Genomic DNA, 23,151 nt, shown 5'->3' with positions numbered 1-23,151 from the left:
AGCTGTCAAAAACGAAATACGCGCGCTACAGGAAACAAACTTGTTTTTTTTTTTTTGGCCTAGTTAGTGGTACATATTTTAGTACGCTAAATCTAAATTAATTTGTTAACACTAAGGCAAACGTGTTTGGATGTAATGTCTAAAGCAGGGCTAAGAAGGCTTAACTAACACATTGATCATTGTATTTTAGTAATGAATTAGTACATAATATTTTCATTGCATTATTAGTGTATTATTGTATTACAATATAATTATTAGGGTTGTTCATAAAAATACAACTTTATTCATTTAATTTCAAAAATTATAAATGATTACCCCGGGATGATTACATACGTGATCCTCTGAACAAAAATATATAGAAAGCTCTTCCAAATTAAAATAATTATTTATATGCATGAACTAAACTATCTAATTTATCTAAATATTTCTTATAAAAATATATCTATAAATAATCAATTCTAAATCAGCTGCAGCTACTTGACCTGAACTGCATATTACATGCCAACAAAAAATAGAAAAATTATAAAATTCAAAATGTAACAATTTATATTGAATAAGTATACCTATAAATATATAAAATTACAAAACAGTTTGCACAGAACTCACACACTATAAAAGTTAGCATAGTTCATCATTAATGTACCTTCAAACGCAAGCATTCTATTTTTGTCACCTTCTCAATAGGACTAGCAATGTACTTGCTATTAATTTTAACCCTGTGGACGGTTCACGTATTCTAACACTACTTGAGCATTCGGTCTTCATCACCTGTCCCGGCTCCTCTGATCTGTAAAGAAGGAATATACAAAAGTACATTAATAGATGACTTAACATTTAGGCAAATGAACTTTTTAGTTATGCAGAGGTGTCTGTAGTATACAAATATTCAATGCTTGAAGTGTGCAATGGTAAAAAATATAACACGATATCAAAATAATATTCATACCATTGCACACACATAAGCAGTCAATAGTTGTTTTATATAACCATGATAACGATACGGAACAAATCATTTTTCAGCCGTTGAATAGTACTAAGTATACAAACTATTCAACGGCTCAAATCAATGCCATCGTTGTAGTTAAGATGAGATGAACAGAACACTAAGTGAAATGTGAGAAGTGCAAAGGCTAAAAATTACCATAGTATTAAACAAGAACAACTTTACTTTGCAGGGTGAAATTTTCTTTTGCAATAATAATATTCATCTATAATGAACGAGGTGTGCAATTTTAGAATGTCAAAAAACATGTATGTCGTTCAGTAAGTTGTGTACACAAATACTCAATGCCTGAGCGTGCAATGATAAAAATATAGCACGATGTCAAAATATACAATTGCACAAACACAGCCGAAACTAATTATTTCATAGCCGTTAAATAGTACAAACTATTCAACGGCTCAAATCAAATTATGTCATCGTAATTATCCGTTATAATAAGAAAAGATAGACAGAACGCGAGTGAAAAGTAGTGAGAAGTGGAAAGGGCTCCAAATTACCACACCTTTAAACACGAATAACTACTCTCTAAATATCTATGATTAAAAAATTACTATTCGATTGCGATGAGGGTCACATTCAAGCTTAGATTACAATTATTAATCTAATAGATTAAAACTGAACTAATCTGAATTAGATTATAATTTTTTTACTCTTATAGATTAAAATTCAAATCCATAAGATTGATATTTAAAATATAGCATGGATTAATCTTGGATTAAAATAAAAACGTATTCAAGACTAATTCAAATTAAGATATAAAATTCAATTGGATAAAAACAAAATGGTAATTTAATTCAGATTAGCTCAATTTTAATCTATTAGATTAAGAATTTGTAAGCTAAGCTTGAATTTGTCTCTCATCGCAATCAAATAGACTAAAAAAGAGCATGGAATGGTTTTTGATGGATCACACAAATATTTTTTTTCATTGGTTAAAATTACGTTAGTCATTCATTACACTACAGTTTTTACTCAAAGACGTCTTTGGGGCTTAATATCCATGAGACTGGGAAAGATTATGGCTCGAAATATAAAAGTTGACTAATTTTTGATACAATTTTCAAAAAGTCATCAAAGCTTGATTTTTTTGGAGAAAAAACGGGGTTATTCGGTGAGAGATTTTATCCAAACTTCTTGAAAAAGGAGGATCTTTTGGTGACAGGAAAACAAAGAATGGGGTCATTGGGTAAGAGGGAGTTCAGTAAAACAAAAGGGGGTCATTGGGTGAGAGGAGGTTGAAAATGGGGGTCAATGTCGCTGTTCATCCCCGTCAGTCATTTTATGGAAGTTCCCCCACCTCGAGAATGGGGTATCACAAAAATACATTCTTTTGGCAAAATAATAAGTCAACTGGGTGAAATTTGTAGTGCCAGAGAGGACCTGACACCTCGGCACTGATCAAGTGATATTCCAGACTTGAATGACAGGCCATAAGTTGATAAGAAACGCACAAGCGTTTTAGCTTCGTCAATGGAATGGTTTCGCAGGGACCTCGTCAGACATCATTTTAATATTCATGCTTCATTAAATTCATAAACACGTTGACTTGGTAAATTGTTTGAAATACATAAGTATTCATTATGTATTATGTAGGCTTACATTAATATATATTATGCTATATTATTTATACTATATATCTCAGTTAAAACATCGTATTATTTTACATTATTCTATAATCGATTTACATTATAGTATTATTGAACTTTATTTAAGATCATTTTCTGTACTTTTTTATTAGATATATTGTATTTTTGTACAATTGGTCGATCAGACCAGACAGTCTCAATCATAACATGTTTATTTTCATCGACCCAAAGATCCTAACAAAACTATTATTTGGATCTTTGATGCTTTGATCGACCATAGCGGTATAGGCCTACATCCTGCTTCTATCTTCTGTGTGACGGAAAGTGAGATATTTAGGTCCGATTTCTCGAGGCTTCCTAAGCCAGCAGGCTAGCCCTATACCAAGTGGATCCATTTTATTAATTTATAGGTGATGTAAGATGTGAAATTGTAAGCACGTATGGGTATAAGACTAATTGGGCTTAAAAATAAAAGCCTAATGGCTTAGGAAGCCTGACCACTAGCTATTCATCGAGAAACCTATAGTACCTGCCTAGCCCTATAATCCTGTGAATTGAGAACACAATCTCTGGTTATGGTTGGTAATATGTTAAATATTGGAACAGGTTCATCAGGTTTGGTAATTATACAATCTAAAAGTTTTTGATTTGTCAAAACCAATTTGAAGAAACTTTCTTGCTGACAGTTTCGTCAGTGAACCACTGACTTTTTCGAAGCTTCATGTTGTTGTGATGATCGAACAGCTGATGACTGGCGGGAAGTTATGTCACTTCCGGTAGCGATGTTAGTCTTGCTAGCAGTCTCCAACAGTAGATCAAACACGTTTGGATGAGCACAGAAGGGAGGCGGAGAAAGCGAGTCAACAAAAAATACACAAGGTCAAAAAGAAAGAAATCCGAGAGCCATTGCAAGAACTCAGTTATTAGTGACCATGTATAGCCAAGGCTAATAATATTATCAATGGGTGGGGGTGTCAAACATCTTGAGAGAGAGAGTGATAGAAAAGCAAGATGGATCAAAGAATCAATTCAGATCAGGAGAAGGGGTGATGATTTATGAACAGAGACGAGGGGGTATACAATCTAAGTCACGTGTTTGATCCACTGTTGGAGACAGCAAGAATGTAAGTTTCTTCAAGGTTACGATAAGTTATTCATACTTTCATGTAAACTTGCAAAAAACGTGCACGACAATTAAATCTTAATTGCACGACAATGGCATGATTACAATAGACAATGAACGTGGTTTGGAACGGACATATGAATAGATATTAAAAGTATTCGATTCCAAATAAACCTTTTGGTAAAATAGACTTTTAGTCACAGGCTAATTCATCCTGATGTTGTCATGATCACATTTATATGATGTCTAACGGCTTTACATTTTCGGGCTAATTTCTAACAAAGACTGTTCTGACATCGCGCAAATAAATTACACATAAAAGACGTCTTCAAGAGGTTAATAACTTATAGTAGTATATAGCGGATGAAAGTCATGAGGATGGTGATAATCGAAAATATGGGAAACAATACAACTTTAAAAACTACACATGCTATTCAATTACATGAAGAGACATGGTGATTAAGATGTATTTCGTCCTTGTCAGATGTCAATCAGAGCAGACAACCTAACAGGCAGAAGTATTGAATTTCATAATCTGGTAAGAGATCATTGTCTTCATTCACATTAAACGGTCTTTCGGTATTCAACACATATTATTTCGACATCATATCAAAATTGGAGCGCACTGGTTTTAGCATTTCTTATTTTGAATTTCTTACCACTCCGGAGTGGCAGCAGCGTTAATCTTCAGAAACGTATAGGCCCAAAACATAGCTATATCCTTTTGATTGACAAAAACCAACGTAGAAACGAAACACTAAACATGACTAATGCCTATGAAGAATGATGTCGGTTTGTTACCCTCTTAGTATAACACAGCTTTGCATAAAGGCATCTATCATAATTCGTCTCGTGCGTCCGGGTTAGTGTTAGTACATTCGGTGTGCTGCAAACTTTAAAAAAAGGAAAAGGAAAGGGTGAGGTATGAACCAAACCATGAGTAACTTTTGCTACGCCATGTAAGTGTCTATTAAGCTTGTTAAATGTGGAATCATGTGAATGTTTATCAACTACAGGTGCCTGATAAATAGACATTAAGAATAATTTATACAGTGCCTGCACTAAAGACCATGATCCCCGAGTACAATATATTCTTGGCACACATAAGTATGTATAAGTTGCGATTTTGTATTTTTTTTTTCAAAATGGTTTTAAATGGTCCATCTAAAAAAGATAACCCAGTGCGGTAGACACAGCCCGTCACCTATTAGCAGTGATTATATACAGTATATTAGATTTTCATATCTGATACATGAACACGTGACGTCAAACTGATCTAAATGTACCCATTGGTAACAGCGGTTGAAGTGACATGAAATTGACGTCCGAGGCGTTCACGCACGAAAATCTAATCCTGTCTAGTATTAACAAAGCAAGGCTCCCTGAATTCACGATATAGAAATAATAAGATAAAGAGTCCAAATTCCGGTTTTAAAACACTGCACAATTTTGTCTAAAAGCATCTTCAAGACGAACGGCGACACTCGTACAAATATATAGTGAATAAAACACGTCACGTATCTTTTCTCCTACAATTTCACCAACGTCGTGATGTTATACGATCAAATGAGATCATTATCATAGTTTCACTACTTACCGATCACAGCCAATTTGTATCAATGCTTTTGATATACTAAGCTCAAAATTATCACACCTACAAACAAGTTTGCCAAACATGTTCCGAGGTTACCACAAAATAAACCCCATTAAAGTCTTAATGTACGATCTTTCTAAATTTTTCTTTTTTTCTTCCAAAATGATAATATGTAATCATTATGAAAGTTCCCAATATATTTGGACGCGAAAAGATTGGGAATTTGCAAAGAAACAACATCATAAACTTCACCTCTATCACTCGAAACATCTCGCACTATTTGGATTAGGACAGCGAGTGCGGCCTCAGAGTTAGTCTCCTACGCGGCCAGTTTGGTTACGCTCCATCCACTTGTGGAGGGAGCTTAACCAAACTAGTTTTGTAGGAGACAACGGTTTGCGATCGTGGCCGACATAAAATCATAATCTAAAAAATTATGATTTTATGTCGGACCAACAGAAAATCATCCCGTTTTACTACAAATAGGGCGAATTTGACAGTTTGCTCATAGATTTAAGTTAGAACATGTGTAAGTATTACAAATATGCCAAAAAATCGGGTTTGAAAAAATAAAGGTAAATTCTGAAAAAGATCGTACATTAAGGCTTTAATCACTTGTATTTAAAACCGGTTTCAACCCTCTCTAAAATATTATCTCTATATTTTATACCATTTCTTTCAGAAGTTCAATCCGCTCCACTTCCTCTATCTCCGTCAGCAAATCGTCAAAGGTCCCAACACTCTTCTTGCTTACACACTGGGGACTTTATGAAGGATATTTACACTATGTTTTTAATTTGCTTTTGACGCTAAAAGACAATATTTTCATCAAAATGAAAAGTCAAATATTGGACTTGAGTGGTACTTGGAAACCCTTTACTCCCTCTGTCAAGTGTCCAGGCAGATTTACAAATGATGTAAACAGCATGGTCAACTCCACGGTTTCTGTATTGTATTATATATCTCAGATTGTGAAACATATCACTTTGCACCACAATAGCCTCATCCCAATGACATAGTCCAATAACCTCAATTACATAATCATAGTGCAAAAATTTGACCTCAAGTTGCAGAGTATGAGTTTTTGTACCCAAATCTTCAAAGGTCATTGAATAAATGTGCAAATGTATTGGGTTTTAAGAACTGTGCCCCAAATAGATGAGCATGTTGTGGATCCTAGTGTATTCTGTCAGTCGGATTGTCCGGGACTTTTTGATCCTCCGATATATGGCAGGTTAGATATGGAGTAACATATTGCATACCAGCGTGTATAGGGATATTACAGTTTTTGTTCATTCTTTTCGGAGTGACACAATAATTCTTGAGCAGAAATTGAGAATGTCAAGTTGGAATAGCCAAGTTCAGTACACGCCGACCGACAGAGGGCTCTCATTAAACACCGCGTTTCACTTAATTCCTTAGGGAAATCCTCCCACTTATATGCCATCTTCTATTTCTGAGATCATAGCATGTATGGAGGCGTATTATGCTAGTTAAGTTATACAACCTTTTAGATTTGCCTTCTCATCCTTTATAGATGTCCAACAGTTCGTTCTAGAAATCAACAAAATAATTAAGTTTGCCGAAACGTCTTTAAAAATGTTCGTGCTTTCCACCTCACGGAAATTGACTACGTGATACCATAAATGCCAAAGTTGTCACAATAAGAAATAATGAGAAAAAAATAGATGGCGGTATTGCACGTATCGCCCAAAAAAACAGCCAAGGCACGATAATAATTTTAATTAAACGTTAGAGGGCGGAAGACGGTTACTGGGGCAGTTGCTGCAATGTACATGCTATTTTAGAATAATATTATGATTAATGCCCCTTTACTTATTTTTATCATTATTATAAAATAATATTAGCACACATAAAGCACGGGTAAGCTTTAACGCTTTATTAAAGGGATTTTAGTTGTTAAAAATGGGTGTAATATGACATTTATTTTTACAATTCCGAGTTAAGCTGGGAAAAAATCAAGCAATCGGTTAGTACACGTCATTAAATGGTCATGCAATATGTATAGCACAATTGTAGCTTCCAGAATTTCATCTATACCCAGAACCAATTAAAGTAGAATTATACAGACAGTCGGTTACCAGAACAAGAGATTTTAATCTCTTTTAACGTTTAAAAACGTTTTATGGTTTACATGAATCTGATATATAAAATACTGTTCATTTGACCAAATAACCTAGAAATTCATCCTGGCTGTAGTGACATTACCAACAAAATGGCGGACTGTCCTAAACTCATCTGATACTGGATATAAAATTATTTTCATTGCACTGCATTTCCTCAGCAAAACATTTTTTTTTTACAAAAAATAAGTTGAAACACCTTTATTTTTATTTTCATGGCATGAGAATTTTTAATTGAGCTGAATACTTACGCCTTTGGTAGGAGATCCATCTCAATGGGGTAATGGTCGCTGACGGCTACCGCCTGTAAGAGATAGTATACACACATCATTAGTACAAATCTGTGGAACCTACTCGAGTCAGCCAAGAAATCTTTTTGAAGTTATGCGAGTAATAATAGCAAAATCAAAACGAAAGGAAAAATAAGAAGAAAATCGAACTTCTTATCCCAAGCCTTGATTAATGGCCCTGTAATAATATATGAATATATGAATACAAAAGCCACCCAAGTCCATACGTTGGCCAAATTGAGTTAAAGAGGAACAAACGTTGGCCTGGTCAACTGGCCAGTTGGTAGGTGACCTTGTCCTTATAGATCACACTCCTGTATACTTGTATACATGTCTGGACTTAGGTGGTGTCTGGACTGACATGCCCTGGGCCACATAACTCAATTATGTAGTTCATTATTCCAGATGTGCTTGTTCCTCTTTAAGCATGAGAAATTGTTGCTATACATAGGCCTGTCATATGTATGAAAGAACAACTCAAATTCATTATCTGTGTTTATTGAGCATGTGAGAAATAGCATGTATGAAATAATCACCCAATTCCGTGATTTGAGTCTTGTAACACATTGATTGAAGTCCAGTATGTATAAAAGTCCACTTGTAACACATTCATTGCTGGAGAGTGACGTTTGAAAAAAAAAATGGGTTTAATAAAGGAACGTGTGTGGTTTATATTACATGGCAGAATGCTTATCAACATTATACATACATGTGTGCTTTATTTTGTATTATGTTACTAGTGGTAATCTCATTCCAACGTTGTTGTCTTTGTATATGATTCAAAAAACCACCCGAGTCCAAAATTTAAAATGAACCCTACAAAGTCCCTGAAATGCTAATCGTCATACTTTATACAGTTTAATCCACTCATTTGCACGTAAAACTTACCATATTGACCAGGTAAATCTAACTTAAGGAATTAAAATGATACACAGGTTTTTCTCTCAAAATCACTTCCCATGGACTTGGGTGGGTTTTGTATTCATGTATTCATATACATTATACAGAAGTTATTTTAGCATGTCCAGTGTAATTAAAAGGCTTTTCATATACTATTATAGTGAGGACTAATCGGAGTAAGATTTAGAAAAATGCTAGGAGTGCAATGCTTTCGGACTTGTTCATTTTTCTAGCACTTAAAGTATTTATATTTGCTTGCATTTCCAACATTGTAAGTGACGATTTTGTTATAAAATAGCAAAAATCACGGGGTATTTTTCTTGTCTAAGATAGGTTAATAAATGCGTATTTCTTGTTGGGAGTGAAATTGTACAAAAATAAATAATGTACTTGTACTCATATGTTGATGCGTCTAATGCACTCCCCTGCGGAGCTCGTACCTTAGACGCATCAACATCTCAGTACGATGCATAGGCCTATAGTTTGTACAAGTTATTTCACAACAAGTGATAAGCATTATTAACATACCGTAAAACCCCGTCTACAAGCATATAGTGTGCTTCTGATGAAAGCTACATTAATCCAGTCGCCATTATGGAGTTTGAGCAAGTAATCCAAGCATATACAAACAAGTATTATTGTAAGACCGATCTATTGTATTGGTATATTAACGCTTGCTTCGAATTAATTAAGCTTTTATAAAATAAAAAAAACACTATATATGCTTGTAGACGGGGTTTTACGGTATTAGTGTTAAATTCTGTTTCTTCACTTTGCGTCTCTGGGTGGACATTACATGAGTATAATGAAAGACAGCGATAAAAAAACAAACTAAATCGCCTATACCGTCATCTGTCAAACAAACTCGAGCACGGTTTGTTTACAAGTGTCGTGATGATGACTGATGAACGCGGCGGTATAACCGGGCGCCTTATTGTTAATTTTGCACCTTCAAACATACAAACCATCTCAAAAGTTGGGTCTTTATAGTACGAAATTCCTTTCCCGAAGGCACCATGTCAACAATGCCTAGAAATGATGCCATTTCCTGCTATTCCTTTTCTCCGATCGGCACCAAATAAATCAGCCTTCCTTTTACGCGCTATTAACCAATCAAGGATCGTAGGGAATTTGATTGACAGTGACGTCAGACGCGATTTAGTATTTCTATCACTGTCTTTCATAATAAGAACACTGGCTAGTTGGAAAGTAACAATCACGTGGTCTATACCCTTCCACGTGATACAGTTTGGTTTTATTTCTGAGCAAAAAGCAAAGGATTTAAAACAGAAACATCAGGCACAAGATCATGAACATACCTCATCCTGCGGTAATCCAAATGCTGAATCAAAGTAAAAGACATCTGCACTTCCAGGTACATATGCTTGAGCCATGCCTTCACCTGCTATAATAATTCTAATGAAAAGAAAGGTTGGTTGAGACTTTTAATACAGAGATGCTACTTGGTGTTGTTTAAAAATTCTGAAAATGCACTTTTCCCCATTCTTTTGCACAGGAAGAGTCTAGAGTAAAAGTTTCCAGAAATCGGCAAATTTTCTTTACAATTTCCTGGTCAGGAAATTTCCTGAAAAGTGGCATCTCTGATAATAATAGAACCACTGATATAGAACAGGCAAATCTTCTAGAGAACCATATAAAGGACATCAGTTTCTGAGGTTGAGATGCTATTAATTAAAGATCAAGCCACTTTTTTTTTTTTTTTTTTGATACCTTTATTATGGTAGTGTTGTAACTAGATCACAATAGAGCTTCGGAGGACCTAATAAAATCAATATAATCCGGAGTATGGTCCTAAGTCCACAGACCTCAGAGAATTGTTTGATGCCTACCCAAGACAAGGAGATATGCAGCTCAAGAAATACTTCTCGAGACACCTTAAGAGGCATTATAATGGATCGAGTGCTCATCTGTACAAGGGTGAAATAAGGCTCGGAAGGTGACTGTATATATGCGCTGGTGCTCTTCCAATGAATTACTTCTCTGTAAACTCGTGCATACGCCATGTCATCGGCCAGATAGAGTATATTAATCTTATTATTCAGCTGTTATACCTGTCATATGCGCAATCCGATTTTGCGACTGTAGTATCCACGTCGTCCCCAATAAGCCATACGAAACGGTCATCAGAACGGAAAGTGACCTTGTCCCACTTAGTTTTGCCAACATAGCTGCAATCGGCATTGAAGTCACCAGCAAATATCACGTCCTGGCAAGTTGAAATAACGGAGTGACGAAATATAAACATAATTATAAATATAATAGGCTAATACAAATCAATCTTGATTTTGCAAAAATACACAATAACCAATGGCTTGATTCACGTTCGACTTCTGGTTTATTGAAATGTGTGTTGCTTGTTTTGTTTGTTTGTTTTGGTGCAACTTACTCTTGACTTTATATCCTAAACTCTTGAGTTACATCTTAAAAACTCTTGCGTGTACACCAATTTAACAAGTGTTCATAGACACTATAATTATGTTTGTATGTTTCTTCATTTCAATTCAACTTACTTTGAGTTTATTGTCATATCGTTTGAGCAAATCTTCATAGACAATTTCTAGGTTGTTCAGCTCATTAATTGCATCAGATGGCTTAATATGAATTCCAATAATGGCGAAATCAGTAAGAGCTGCAGAAAAAGTTACAATTATATCATAAATTGCGTACTTCTTTCTAAATGTAAAATGGTGAGTTGTACTACAGAAGAATGATTTGCTGATCCAATAGAGTCAAATGGAAAGAAGGGAAAAGGAGTATTTTGTGGGCAAATTTCACCCATAACTAACCCCTTGGAAGAGTGAAATAGCGTAAAGATTCGCCTAATGGCGCACTTGGGTTTCTTTGTCTGTGGTAAATTGCATGTGCAAATCAAGGTCCTTCCTCTGAAATCCCAACAAGAATTAAGGTTTCGTGCCTTTATATATTTGCTGGTGGTAATTTTATGGAAGGCACTTTTAGGTCGTGCCTAAAATTCCACTTATGTCAAATGAACCCATAGCGCCATTAGGTGAATCTTTACGGTATCATTCTAGAAAGTGTGTATTCCATTATTGCCATTTTTCACTCCAATTTAGAGTGAAACTCACTCTTTCACCATTCACATAAAGAGAATTGTTTTCAAGTACTGTTGAAATCAGAGGTATGAAGAGTCAAAACTAAGAGAACATTATTTTCTCTGTGTGTATTAGTTTTAATTTTTTGACGTCCTTTAACTTGCAACATTGTATAATCTAATTCAATCAAGATTGAAGTTGAACCTATAACAGAAACACAATTGGATTCGAACATACCAGTAACTTTTGATCGGAATCGAACCACGTAGGGCTCTCTTTCAAACACATCATCAGCGGCATCATTGAATACGTATTCGTCAGTCACCTCCACTTTACCTTCGCTGAAAACATGGTAAGATATTTAAAGATTAAATCAGATTTTACTACAATCTGGTATATAAAAAATTGTGGGAAATCACACAATGTTATAAAATGCTACACCAACCGGTTAATCCCTATGTAATCCCAGCTTACATTCCCAATCAGTGGCAGTGCCCCACATTTTCTGAGATTAATTACTTGAATAGTTTATAACTTGAAAAGAACAAATACTTTAATATAAACATGGTTACAAACAGCATTCAAAAATAGAAGATATGTTATCGTTTTGTATCCGACCAGGGAAGTGGCACTAGGTGTGGCACTTCCCTGATCCGACATTCATTGTTTAATCCCGAAATGTTTGAAGTTCGTCATATCTCGAAATCTTAATCGACAAACTATCGAGATAATCGGGCCCTGATCAGGGAAATGCATCCGCACTAATTTGATGGCACTTTCCTGGAGAGACTTCGATGCTGGCATGACGAAATAAAATCCCTTTAAAAGGGATGTAGCGGGACAAATATGACTCCCAATGAGGGGGAACCTATTTCATTTGATACAAATCCTATTGATAGTATTATTTGCGTCAGTACACATAAAGAGGCAGTATGTAGAACACGGGATAGAACATCAAAATGACGAGATAAACACTGATTTGTAGAAAGGTTGAGGTATTTTACTCAAGAAATGTTCATAACATTTGAAACAAACGGTAGTAGGCCTACATAAAAATACAGGATAGATTGAATAGCTTACACTGAGAAATTGCATTTGAAATAACTCCATGGAAAGTACTAGTAGGGGCCTATATGAACCGATGACGGCCAATGTTACGTCATCGATTTGCCCAAGCCAAGACCTATTTGTAAAATCGACTCTTCCAGCTATTGTATTCCATAACACAAAATAGTGCATGGGATTTTTAGATTACCATTATCATGCCAAATCTTGCCAAAAATATGCAAATCATAGCACTTACTAGTTTTTGTAAAAGAATGCGTATTGTTCTTTACTCGATGTTCGCCCCAGGCGCTCACTCACAACCAAGCCATACCTTTCCGATTCTGGCCTGGAACAAGAAAAATAATTTTAACATGACTATACAGTACTCTTATAAACTCAAAATTTATGGATTTACAACAACAAAATTGCAGTTTCAGTCTGGACACTCATAGAAATGACTTGTTCGCCTTGTTGGCGCAATTTAAAAGGAGTAAGTTTGGACAACTCAAAAATAGTGTAAAAGTTGCCAAAACAAAATTCATTTTAGTTATTCGAACTTAAAAATGCTGAAAAAGCTCAAAAGTTCCGTCAACTAATCAACTTTGTTGGCATTACTTAAAAAGTTGATGTAAGTCGTTGCGTCAACTTTTTAAGTAATGCCAACTTCTGAATTCAAGTTCAGGGAACTTAGAAAATAAACAAGGTTCAAAGAATCAATTAGTTGAGTTATTGTAACTCAACATGTAAGTTGATGTAACTCGTTCATATTAAGTTACTGGTACTTATTATTTTGAGTTATTCCAATTTGGTACTTTGTTACTTAATTCACGTAATTGGATCATTTTCTGCACAATTAGCAGTATTCAAATACTTATTTTTGTAATCAGGGCAAAATTTTGTATACTGTAGCACACCTCTAGAAAATTATGCTAACCTAGTTTCATTTTCTGAGTTGTAACAACTCAATAAAGTAAGTGTAAATAAGTACGACCAACATAATGATATCGAGTCAGCGTTACTCAAAATTGTACGCGTTGGCATTACTCGGAAAGTTGACGCAACGACTTACATCAACTTACTGAGTAATGCCAACGAACAATTTATATGAGTGTAGGTTTGTGTGGCCTTTAATGTAAAGGGTGTTTAACTGTTTAAACAAATGTTGGTGGTTTATCGCGTGCTTCACCTATAAGCATGACCTAAGTATCCGCTGCCATTAGAATATTTAAGAATCATTTCTGCTTCACCAAGTCCGCAACTGATGCGCAACTGATTCCAACCGATACGCAACTGATTCCAACCCCCCCAGCAGCTCTCCATTTTACACCTGGGTGGAGTGAAGCAATTGGGAATTAAGCTATCTCGCTCAAGGACGCAACACACTGGCCGTGGTGTGGTTCGAACCCGCAACAGGAAAAAAAATCAATTTGGTAATACTTAATTTGAAGCTCTAGAGCTTTGCCAATGCGGTCTCTGGTTCAAATCAAAATAGAAATTGCTATTGACTGGTGAAAATAAATTCATAACTTATATAAAATGTTAAGGGATTTTGTTTTGTTTGTTTGTTTGTGTGTATGATGTATATCAGATATTATTTAGGTATCATAGGAACAGGTGATTTAATCTTGGAGATTACGTGCGTAAATAACCACATACAAAAAGAGTGATAATTATTTGCTTCTCATTATGTTCATCCGGGTACACAATAATAAAGCCCGGTTGCTTATGATCGAGTGGGCTTTCACAACGCCAACGGTCGAACTTAATGCACCCTCACTCTTCGCATGACCGTGTCGGACAACCACGTTGTGGTCAGGGTGACATTCCGACGTGTTTTGGTTCCGAAGGGTGTTTACTCTGAAAGTACTTTATTCCGAAGAGTCATTAATTCAAACAGTAAATTGTCCGAAGGAAACATACGTTCCGGAGCAAAGACTCTATTTTGTTTCTTCACAGAAACGCCCATTTAAAAGAGGGAACCTATTTTTTAAAGGTGTCAAAATGCTCAGGAAGATGAGCTGCTTCAAATAACAATCTGCCCTAGAAGCTATCTGACACATCAACTTTTCATAGTCTATCACTACTATTAGAATAAAAAACAAAGCAAAACAGCTTCGGCAAGTGACCTTTCGGTATAAGACCCTTAAACAATCCTCCCGATAACTTTCGGACAAACAACTCTTCGGAACAACACGTTTTCGCTTTTATTAACTTCATCATAAATACACCGTTCCGAACAACTATAAAATACTTTGGAATATCGCCCGACCCCAACTCTCTTTAGTACTTCGAAGTCAAGGTGACTAGATTTATTCTGCACGATTGAGAACTTTAAAGGGGTAACCCTATTGGTTTTGGATATGGATTGTCTTTAAAATTACATATAAATATCAAATATTGCGTTGTGAAAAAACGAGAGATTTTTCTGCGTAAATGTGAATAAATGGCAAAATTTGCAATCCAATACTAAATAAAAAATAAAATATATTTCCCCTTGCAATATGTACATTACAAATGAATGTAAAAAAGTTTGGGTTCAAAAAATGGAGCAGAAAAAGAAACCTCTCACTACCCGATTTTGAACCGGGGACCGCTCGTACCTCTAAGATACGATGCGCTAACCAACTGCGTCACGGAGGCAGCTCCCAATAAGTTGGAAGTTTTGTAATTGAGCATGTTTTGCGTGAATTCTCCGGAAATACATCGACCGTGAGTGTCAAATTTCAGGGTAGTAATGAGAAAAATAGTATCTATTGTGTGATACCAAAACTCATGACCAATGAAAAAAAATCGGGAGATGATGTTGTCGATCGGGTTACGGACCTTTAAAGGGAGTCTCCGGCAATCAATTTCTATTTCTATACAAATACAATCATAACATTATGTCTTATAATGTTAGAAAATAATCATCAAGCACGACTCACATGGTTTTATTTAAAACAAACTCATATTGACCATAAAACGAATACAAACAGCCGGATATCAACACGCGATATTCAAAATTCCCGCGCTGAAATATGCTAGTGCACTGACGTAATGGTTATTTGTGCTCAACGGTCAGCCTTCATTGTATTACTGGGACGTCATGTAGCAGGGCGGATCCAGAAATTTTCAATAGAGGGGGCGCCGAGCCACCGCCGCCGCGGCTCGGCGCCCACACAAAGTCAGGCGCTGCTCTGCAAAAATACACAGAGTCAGGCGCGCGCCGGGTGCGCCCCCTCTAAATCCGCCCTTCAGTGCCCGGGAATTTGGATTATCGCGCGTTAAGAAACGGCTGTTTAGATTATTTGTTATGGCCAATATGAGTTTGTTTAAAATAAAATCACGTGATTCGTGCTTGATTATGTCTTGATAATTATTTTTCTAACATATAAGGCAAAATGTTGTGATTGCCGGACACTTCCTTTAAATTATCAGTAAATATCATGACTTACAGTTCAAGGTTAACAAGAAGATGCAACTCTTTGATGATTTTCTCTGTGCTGTCTCGGATTTCTTGAACCAATAATATGTCATAACGTTTGATTATCTGCAAGAAATTAAGTTTACAATAAAACAGAAGCATTAGATCAATTTCTCACTAGTGGTTTCTAGTTTTTCGTCTCATTAGGGTGGGATTTTTCCCAAAAAAACGCCCCACCCCCGGAAATCAAATGGTGCGCTCCTAACCTCGTCTTGGTTTGGTACACTACTGGTACTTGGGGGAAGCATTACACACCACTGCCTCTGCATAGGCCCTATACAATTCCTCCTGAAAAGACTTTGCAATGCGACCTGTTGAATTCCATACTCAACATGTAGGCCTACCGTAAAACCTCGTCTACAGCAAAGAGTGATTTGATGAAGGTTATATTACAACGAAGCATAATAAATATCCCAATGCAATAGATTAGTCTTGGAATTAGTAGTTGTTTGTATATGAAAAACAATTAAAGCGCAGTGATTTATAGTGCGCTACGCACAGGCACAACGCCTAGACGTTGATCCACAAGCCTCGTTACACTTTACAGGTTGTCGCTGACCACTACGCCCACATCATTCCATAAACCATTAAACAACAATTTTGCTGCTTCAAGAGCGCACACCCTAGACATTCCACAAATAACCATCGCAACCAGGATCAGCTCCCCGAGTTTCGTACGCGTTACAACAAGACAAATTAGCAGTAAGTTCCTTGTCCAGGGGAATTTCAAGCTAACTCAATCTAGCCACCACCAGAGTTCGAACCCGCAATCTCTCGCACCATAGTCGAACGCCTTATCGATTGAGCTAACTTGACTTGAATATATTCAAATATACTTGTATATACTTCGGTAATTTATTTGCTAAAACTCCATAATATTCTAATCTTGACGATGGATGGCGCCTGGATTAATTTAGCTTTCAATATAAGCACTCAATATGCTTGTGGACGAGGTTTTACGGTATCATCTATTCTAAATATCTGTTGTGGATTGAAAAGTGCTACGTTTTAAAAATTAATTAACACTAACCCTCGTAGGGCTTTGTGGCAACTGTCAGGGAAAGAAGGGAAGAATAAAGAGAGAAATGCAAACAAAGAAGTTGTTTACTGTGGGTCGGATTCGAACCCGTACCCCTCGTATGCCAAGCACTAGGCTGCCGACACTTATCCACATGGCTTATCCACGAGTCTTACGCCGGCCGGGCCAGCGAATTCGTGCCCATATAGGCCTATCACTTAGGGCGATTGCGTCATCATATCGTGGGATGTACGATTGTACCATTCTGTGGGTTGTACGCACGTACGCGCAGTGAAGTTGTTTGTAGTATTTTGTTTGTAGTACTCGGGTTTGTTAGGGTTAGGCTAATACAAAACTGCTGATCCAGGCAAAATTAAACAATATGGTTATAAATGCTTTAAGGTTGACTGGTCTCTCAAACCAAATGACGTGATTTTTAGCGAACCAGGACTTCGTACTTGACACGTTTTGGCAGTTGGTGTCCTAAAACACACGCTGAAACGTGTTAAGTACGGTTTCCAGGTTCGCCAAAAAAGCACGACATTTGGTTTGAGAGTCAAGTCAACCTTGAAGCATTTATAACCATATTGTTTAAATTTTACCTAGATCAGCAGTTTTGCAATAATTAATGTTCAGACGTGACATATTTCAATCCACGACTGATGAAATTCAACATGTCACATCGTAAACATGCTAAAAACAAACTGATTTGCATCGATAGTTTGCCCTGTAAATTAATACAAATATTGCAGTGCCACTTCATTTAGAGAGAAGTGGCACTGCAAACTGAAACTGCGCGGATATTACGAATCCACATTAAAGTCATCAAAGTGCTTGTCATGCTACATAATGGAGGGAGGGGCGGACTGGGACCACTGATCATGCTGATGGTAGGCTGTGATGTTCAAATCTGAAGAAATTCCATGGGAGAAAAATGACAGGTAAAAAAGAAAAATAGAAATGCTTGGTCCTTACACTCTAATGACAGCCTATTCATTTTTTGAATAGAAAGTCTATTCATTTTTTTTAAATAGAAACTCATCAATTTGAATAGATCCCTTATCATTTTTAAATCGAATCATATCGTTTGATGCGATTTAGTATCAACATCGCAGAAAACTTTGAATCGACACACTCATCAAAATGACGTCAACGATAATGAGGGATTTCATTGGTCAAAAGTACGCACGCTGCTGTATCCGGGGTCTTGGTCGGCCGCCATTACACATTTGTACAGTACGGTGGGGACATAGGCACTAGTAAGAAATCCACTTTTATTGATATATTAATCTAGCATCTGTATTTTTGTGTTCATTATGTTTTAAAAGTACGTTAGAATCTCAATTGAAATAATAGGAAACAAAACCACGGGTGAAGAACACAGGGCAAACGCTATTTAACACCATAGATTATATATTTTCAAGCAAATACATTATAATTTTCTGCCATCCTCTTTTAAGACCGTAATTTTATAGATAATTTCTGTAATACGTGTCACCATGCTATCAAATACACTCGATGGCTATTTAACACAGTGTTGAGTCGTATAGTGTTCCTCTCTTAGCGTGAAGCGGACAAGAGATGACGCATTTCCCCAAATTAACATGACTAGAATTTTAACCAGATTCTAGTCAAATAGATTCAAATAAATTGAATGGATTCTAATCAACTGCAACTAGTAAACTATTCATTTTTTGATATATTACGTATTATTTTGATCAAATCAAATTTGAATAGTTATCTAATCATTTTGATTAGATAACTTGTAAAAAAAATGATTAGTTCCCCTCATCAAATATTTGATTAGACTCTCCGTATCATTTTGATTAGATTCTAGTAAGTCACCTATCGATACGGCAGTCTAATCAAATTTGATTAGTTTCTAATCATTTTGATTAGTTTGTTTTAAGAGTGTAGGAAGAAATTCCTTTCTGCATCCTTGAATTGATTTTTTAACTTGAATACTCTAATCAGCTAATTATAATGTCGTGTGCATATTATCTTCGAAATATATAAATTTATAATAACGAATGGAAAATAATAACCCTAGGACTACGAAGATTGTACCACCACCAACCCCTCTCCCACCTAAGATTTTTTATCCGTCATAAAATAACGCGAGTGTTGACACCCAAACGGCCCACGCTAATCGTAGATCTATCCTTTGCGCTCATTTAGTGATAAAATGTTTACCCCAGCAACTTACCGGGGGAAGGACCGACCATCAAAGATGACCATAGAGGGGGTTGGTGAAGTCCACCATTTGTTTCTATAGTTTCTACAGTAAGATCCATGATTTCCATTTCGCTCTTGTAAAATTATTCCAAGAGCTAACTTCTTACTTGTTAGTTAGGTTGAATTAATAATTTCCTTTTAAATTTAGGAGAAAATACGGTGAAAATCGCATGTTCGTAGAATTTTTAGCCAAAATTTCAAATGAGTAATTTGGAGAAAAATTTGAAAAGATAACTAGTGATCCACAATTATAGAATTCCTTGCCCGTTTTACCGAAATTTCAGGTTTGCATCTTAATCATGTTAATAAAACAAAAAGTGATTCAGTTTGGATTGGCGCAAGAAAAGTTGGAAAAAGAATGTTGGAGATATTATTATTACGGTAATTGGACAAATTCAAACCAAACAATAGTGTCACACTGATAGTACAGGGTGTCCAAAATAAGAGGCCCCTCATTGCGCCCTCTTTTTCTCCAATTTCTGAAAAGTTGATTAAATATATTTTGGTATGTAAAGCAACCTTAATCGTTAGCTTTAATAAACCAAAACAATTATTTCAATCGGCTCACAACTTTTGAAGATATGCCCTTTTGAATAGTGGTTGGCAAAATACACATTGTAAAAAATGATGGCATCAACATTTTCATATCTATAGGTTCAATAATAGATGTACCACAATGTTTTGTAAATAAAGTTAATGGTATGTCTTTTAAATTTGCAGGGGAGGTTCAGAAAAGGTTAAAAGAACAATATTAGTAAATGAGTAGTGGTGACCTAAAGGGGACCTAAAGCTGTTATGGATAAAAAATGTTAGGTTCGGCAGAAATCAGAACATTAATTTTTTTCTCTAATAATATTACGTCAACATTCAGCTTTCTTTTACTTTTTATTTGATAAAAATCGCACATCAAGTTCAAAAGTTACGGATGAAACCCTTTCAATAGATGAGGCAAAAAATGTCATAACGAGCATTTTCCTATGATATTAACACATGCATGTTATTTCTTATGTATTCTATTGCTTTAATAATCAACTAATAGATTAATTACAGGCCGAAAAACATCAATGGGATAGAACAAATTGTTGCATATATAAAATTCAAGTGAAAAATAACAATATGTAATCATAATTATTATGTTAATTAGCTAATAAATATTCACATTTCAATGCTATAACTTTAAAGTAAATTTTCTCCTATTTCATATTTTACCATAATACGGTACGTTTTCAAAAAAAAAATGTGGGAGCAAAACTATGCACCCCCTATAGACATGATAGAGCTCAAACTTAGCACAAGTCATCTTTAAAGCCATAGCTGTGCATTGGTCATACTTTAAAAATACCTTAACCTTTTTATCACCGGTCATTTTCCCCAAACTTCAGGTGGTACAAATGTGGGGACAAATAAAATTGTCATGTATTATAACGACGAAGACTATTGAGCATTTCTTTTTTTGGTTGCAAATAAATTAAGAAAATATGGAACAAGGTTGACAAAATAATTTTGCAACTTTACAATGTTAAAATTAAAACCACACAAGCAGGTTATATTATTTTTGACTATTACTTTGCAAAAAAAATTAATACTATTAATAATGAAATAATAAATGTAAATAAACGTTCAATTAGTGAATATCGCTACGGGAAATATCCCGATTGTATCAGTTTATTACATTCTGAATTAAGAATCAAAAAGCTTATGTATATAGTAAGGTAGTATTTATTCCCTATTCCAGAAAAACACAGCACTAATTTTTATGTGGTGAAAAAAATATTATCCTCTTTTGCCAAATGAAACATGACTAAATCTAATCCTTTTGTTAGTTCTAACTGTAAATAAAAGTGTAATTTTAATATTAATTTGTAATTTGAGGGAAAATGGGCATGTTTTCTAACAATTGTAGTCACAAAGTTCTAAGACTTGGCACAAGTCTAAGCATTCAAAACCTTGAGTATAGGCTAATAGTTAGTTCGTATATTTAATATTGTTATTTTTGATAACTGATTATGAAATAGTTTAGAAAATGTGTTTTCCAAAAATTAGAACTCAGAACTTGAATTAGTATTTTTCTGGAATAGGAAATAGTAAATGGTAAAGACAAAAATAGACAATGATATGATTTAATGAAATACGTAAATCTATAATGTGATGAAATCAAACCAATCAAATAAAAAAAAGAGAGAAAAAAAAAGAGAAATATAAAAAAAAGAAACCTAATAAATATGGTACGCAAAATATTGTCAATTTATACCCCAACTTACCTGACAAACACAACGGATTTGGCAGATTTTATTTTTGGGACATGTGTAAATATTACAAATTTACCAAATGATCAGGTTTAAAAAAAAAAAGTCCATTTCATACAAGAAGGTTTGAAAATAATGTGCATACATACCCTTACAATGCGCTCCACCACTTCCGATTTACCAAACTTTGTTGCACCAAAAACTTGGATATTGAAAGCACCAATCCGAAGCGGTTTCTTGATGAGCGAAGAGAGGGGTTCACTTGAAGCACTACCGATGAAAATTAGTGTTGTCATCAACGCCAATAGAGTGAGCCTAGAGGTTGCCATCTTCTTTGAGTAACTAGAAAGAATTATAAAACTGGACAAAAAAGTATGAAGTTCTGTAATTATTTTTAAAACCTAACATGACCCTATAATTGACAATTTTATTTGCAAGTCAGTCTTAGTGTGGGCATGGTAGCCCATGGTGTGCAAAAGCCAAAATTATGTCTCATTTTGTCTCGATTGTTCAACTTTCCGTTCCAAATGTTCTTCCGATTTTTCACATTTTCGTCCTGTTTAGTAATTTTAATGACACAATTATAAACTCTTTGCTGTCTCCCCCACTGTCCCCGTTTTTATCCCTGAAAATTCAGAGGGGTATTCAAAACATTGGCACTGGTTACCGACTTGTCTTTCCCCGCACACAATCATTATCTCATGCACAGCAAACACAAAATTTTGAAAACATTCACAAAATGTTGCCAGATAACCTTGTTAAAGGGGTATTAAACGTGTTTACAAATATCATTAACATTTTCCAATTTTTGCAACACATCCCATAGCGCATATTGTAGTAGTTCCAGTAACTGTAACTCGTCAGGTCCGTAGATGTCATTATGTTTATGATAAAGACTGAAGTCTTGCTGGCAGGACTAATATTGTAGTCCAAATATTAAAATCAGACCCAGAACAAAATATTAATTTCTGACATGATCGTGTTCTGGTAAGCGCATTGTAACATAATGAAGTTAATGTTATTTGTTATTTAGAAACAGTAAACAAAATATTTACCTGAAGTATAATATTAAAATTATAATTATGAAGACGTAAGAATTTGAAAGTCAAGCGGACGTGCAGATAGGCCTATATAATTATACATACAATCACAGACCCTAGAAAAAGATGTGATACAATGTAACATAGTAGTTAATACGTACCAGTACACTGCTGAGTACACTGTTGAACTACCACTGCACAGTAGGCCTACCAGTTTCAGTACCAATAATTCCTGTCCGAATGAACTAGTATTGTAGCTGTGCAAATGAGGAAGTACTTCCTGATCACTATCATCAGATGTCGTATCAATTAAACATAAATGAAACAGGTCTGCTGCAAATAGTTTGTGTGTAGCATGTAACCCGGTATGTAAATCTATTAGTGTAAA

At 35.3% G+C, this 23,151-nt stretch overlaps 1 protein-coding gene across 1 annotated transcript; it reads right to left on the bottom strand.

The window, feature by feature from the left end:
- Positions 1-494: 494 nt before the first annotated feature.
- LOC140141770 (deoxyribonuclease-1-like) lies at positions 495-23,059 on the bottom strand. Its single transcript, XM_072163637.1, has 11 exons — positions 22,925-23,059; positions 21,873-22,065; positions 16,196-16,290; positions 13,018-13,107; positions 11,952-12,055; positions 11,172-11,290; positions 10,713-10,867; positions 9,960-10,056; positions 7,702-7,754; positions 5,977-6,070; positions 495-787 (listed from the first exon to the last, which is right to left on the bottom strand). The coding sequence occupies exons 2-11, from the start codon at positions 22,050-22,052 to the stop codon at positions 743-745; spliced, it is 1,032 nt and encodes a 343-aa protein (XP_072019738.1). The 5' UTR covers positions 22,053-22,065; positions 22,925-23,059; the 3' UTR covers positions 495-742.
- Positions 23,060-23,151: the final 92 nt, after the last annotated feature.

Source organism: Amphiura filiformis, chromosome 20 (genome assembly GCF_039555335.1).
Source record: "Amphiura filiformis chromosome 20, Afil_fr2py, whole genome shotgun sequence".
Taxonomy (NCBI): domain Eukaryota; kingdom Metazoa; phylum Echinodermata; class Ophiuroidea; order Amphilepidida; family Amphiuridae; genus Amphiura; species Amphiura filiformis.
This window is presented reverse-complemented; position numbering and strand designations above follow the sequence as displayed.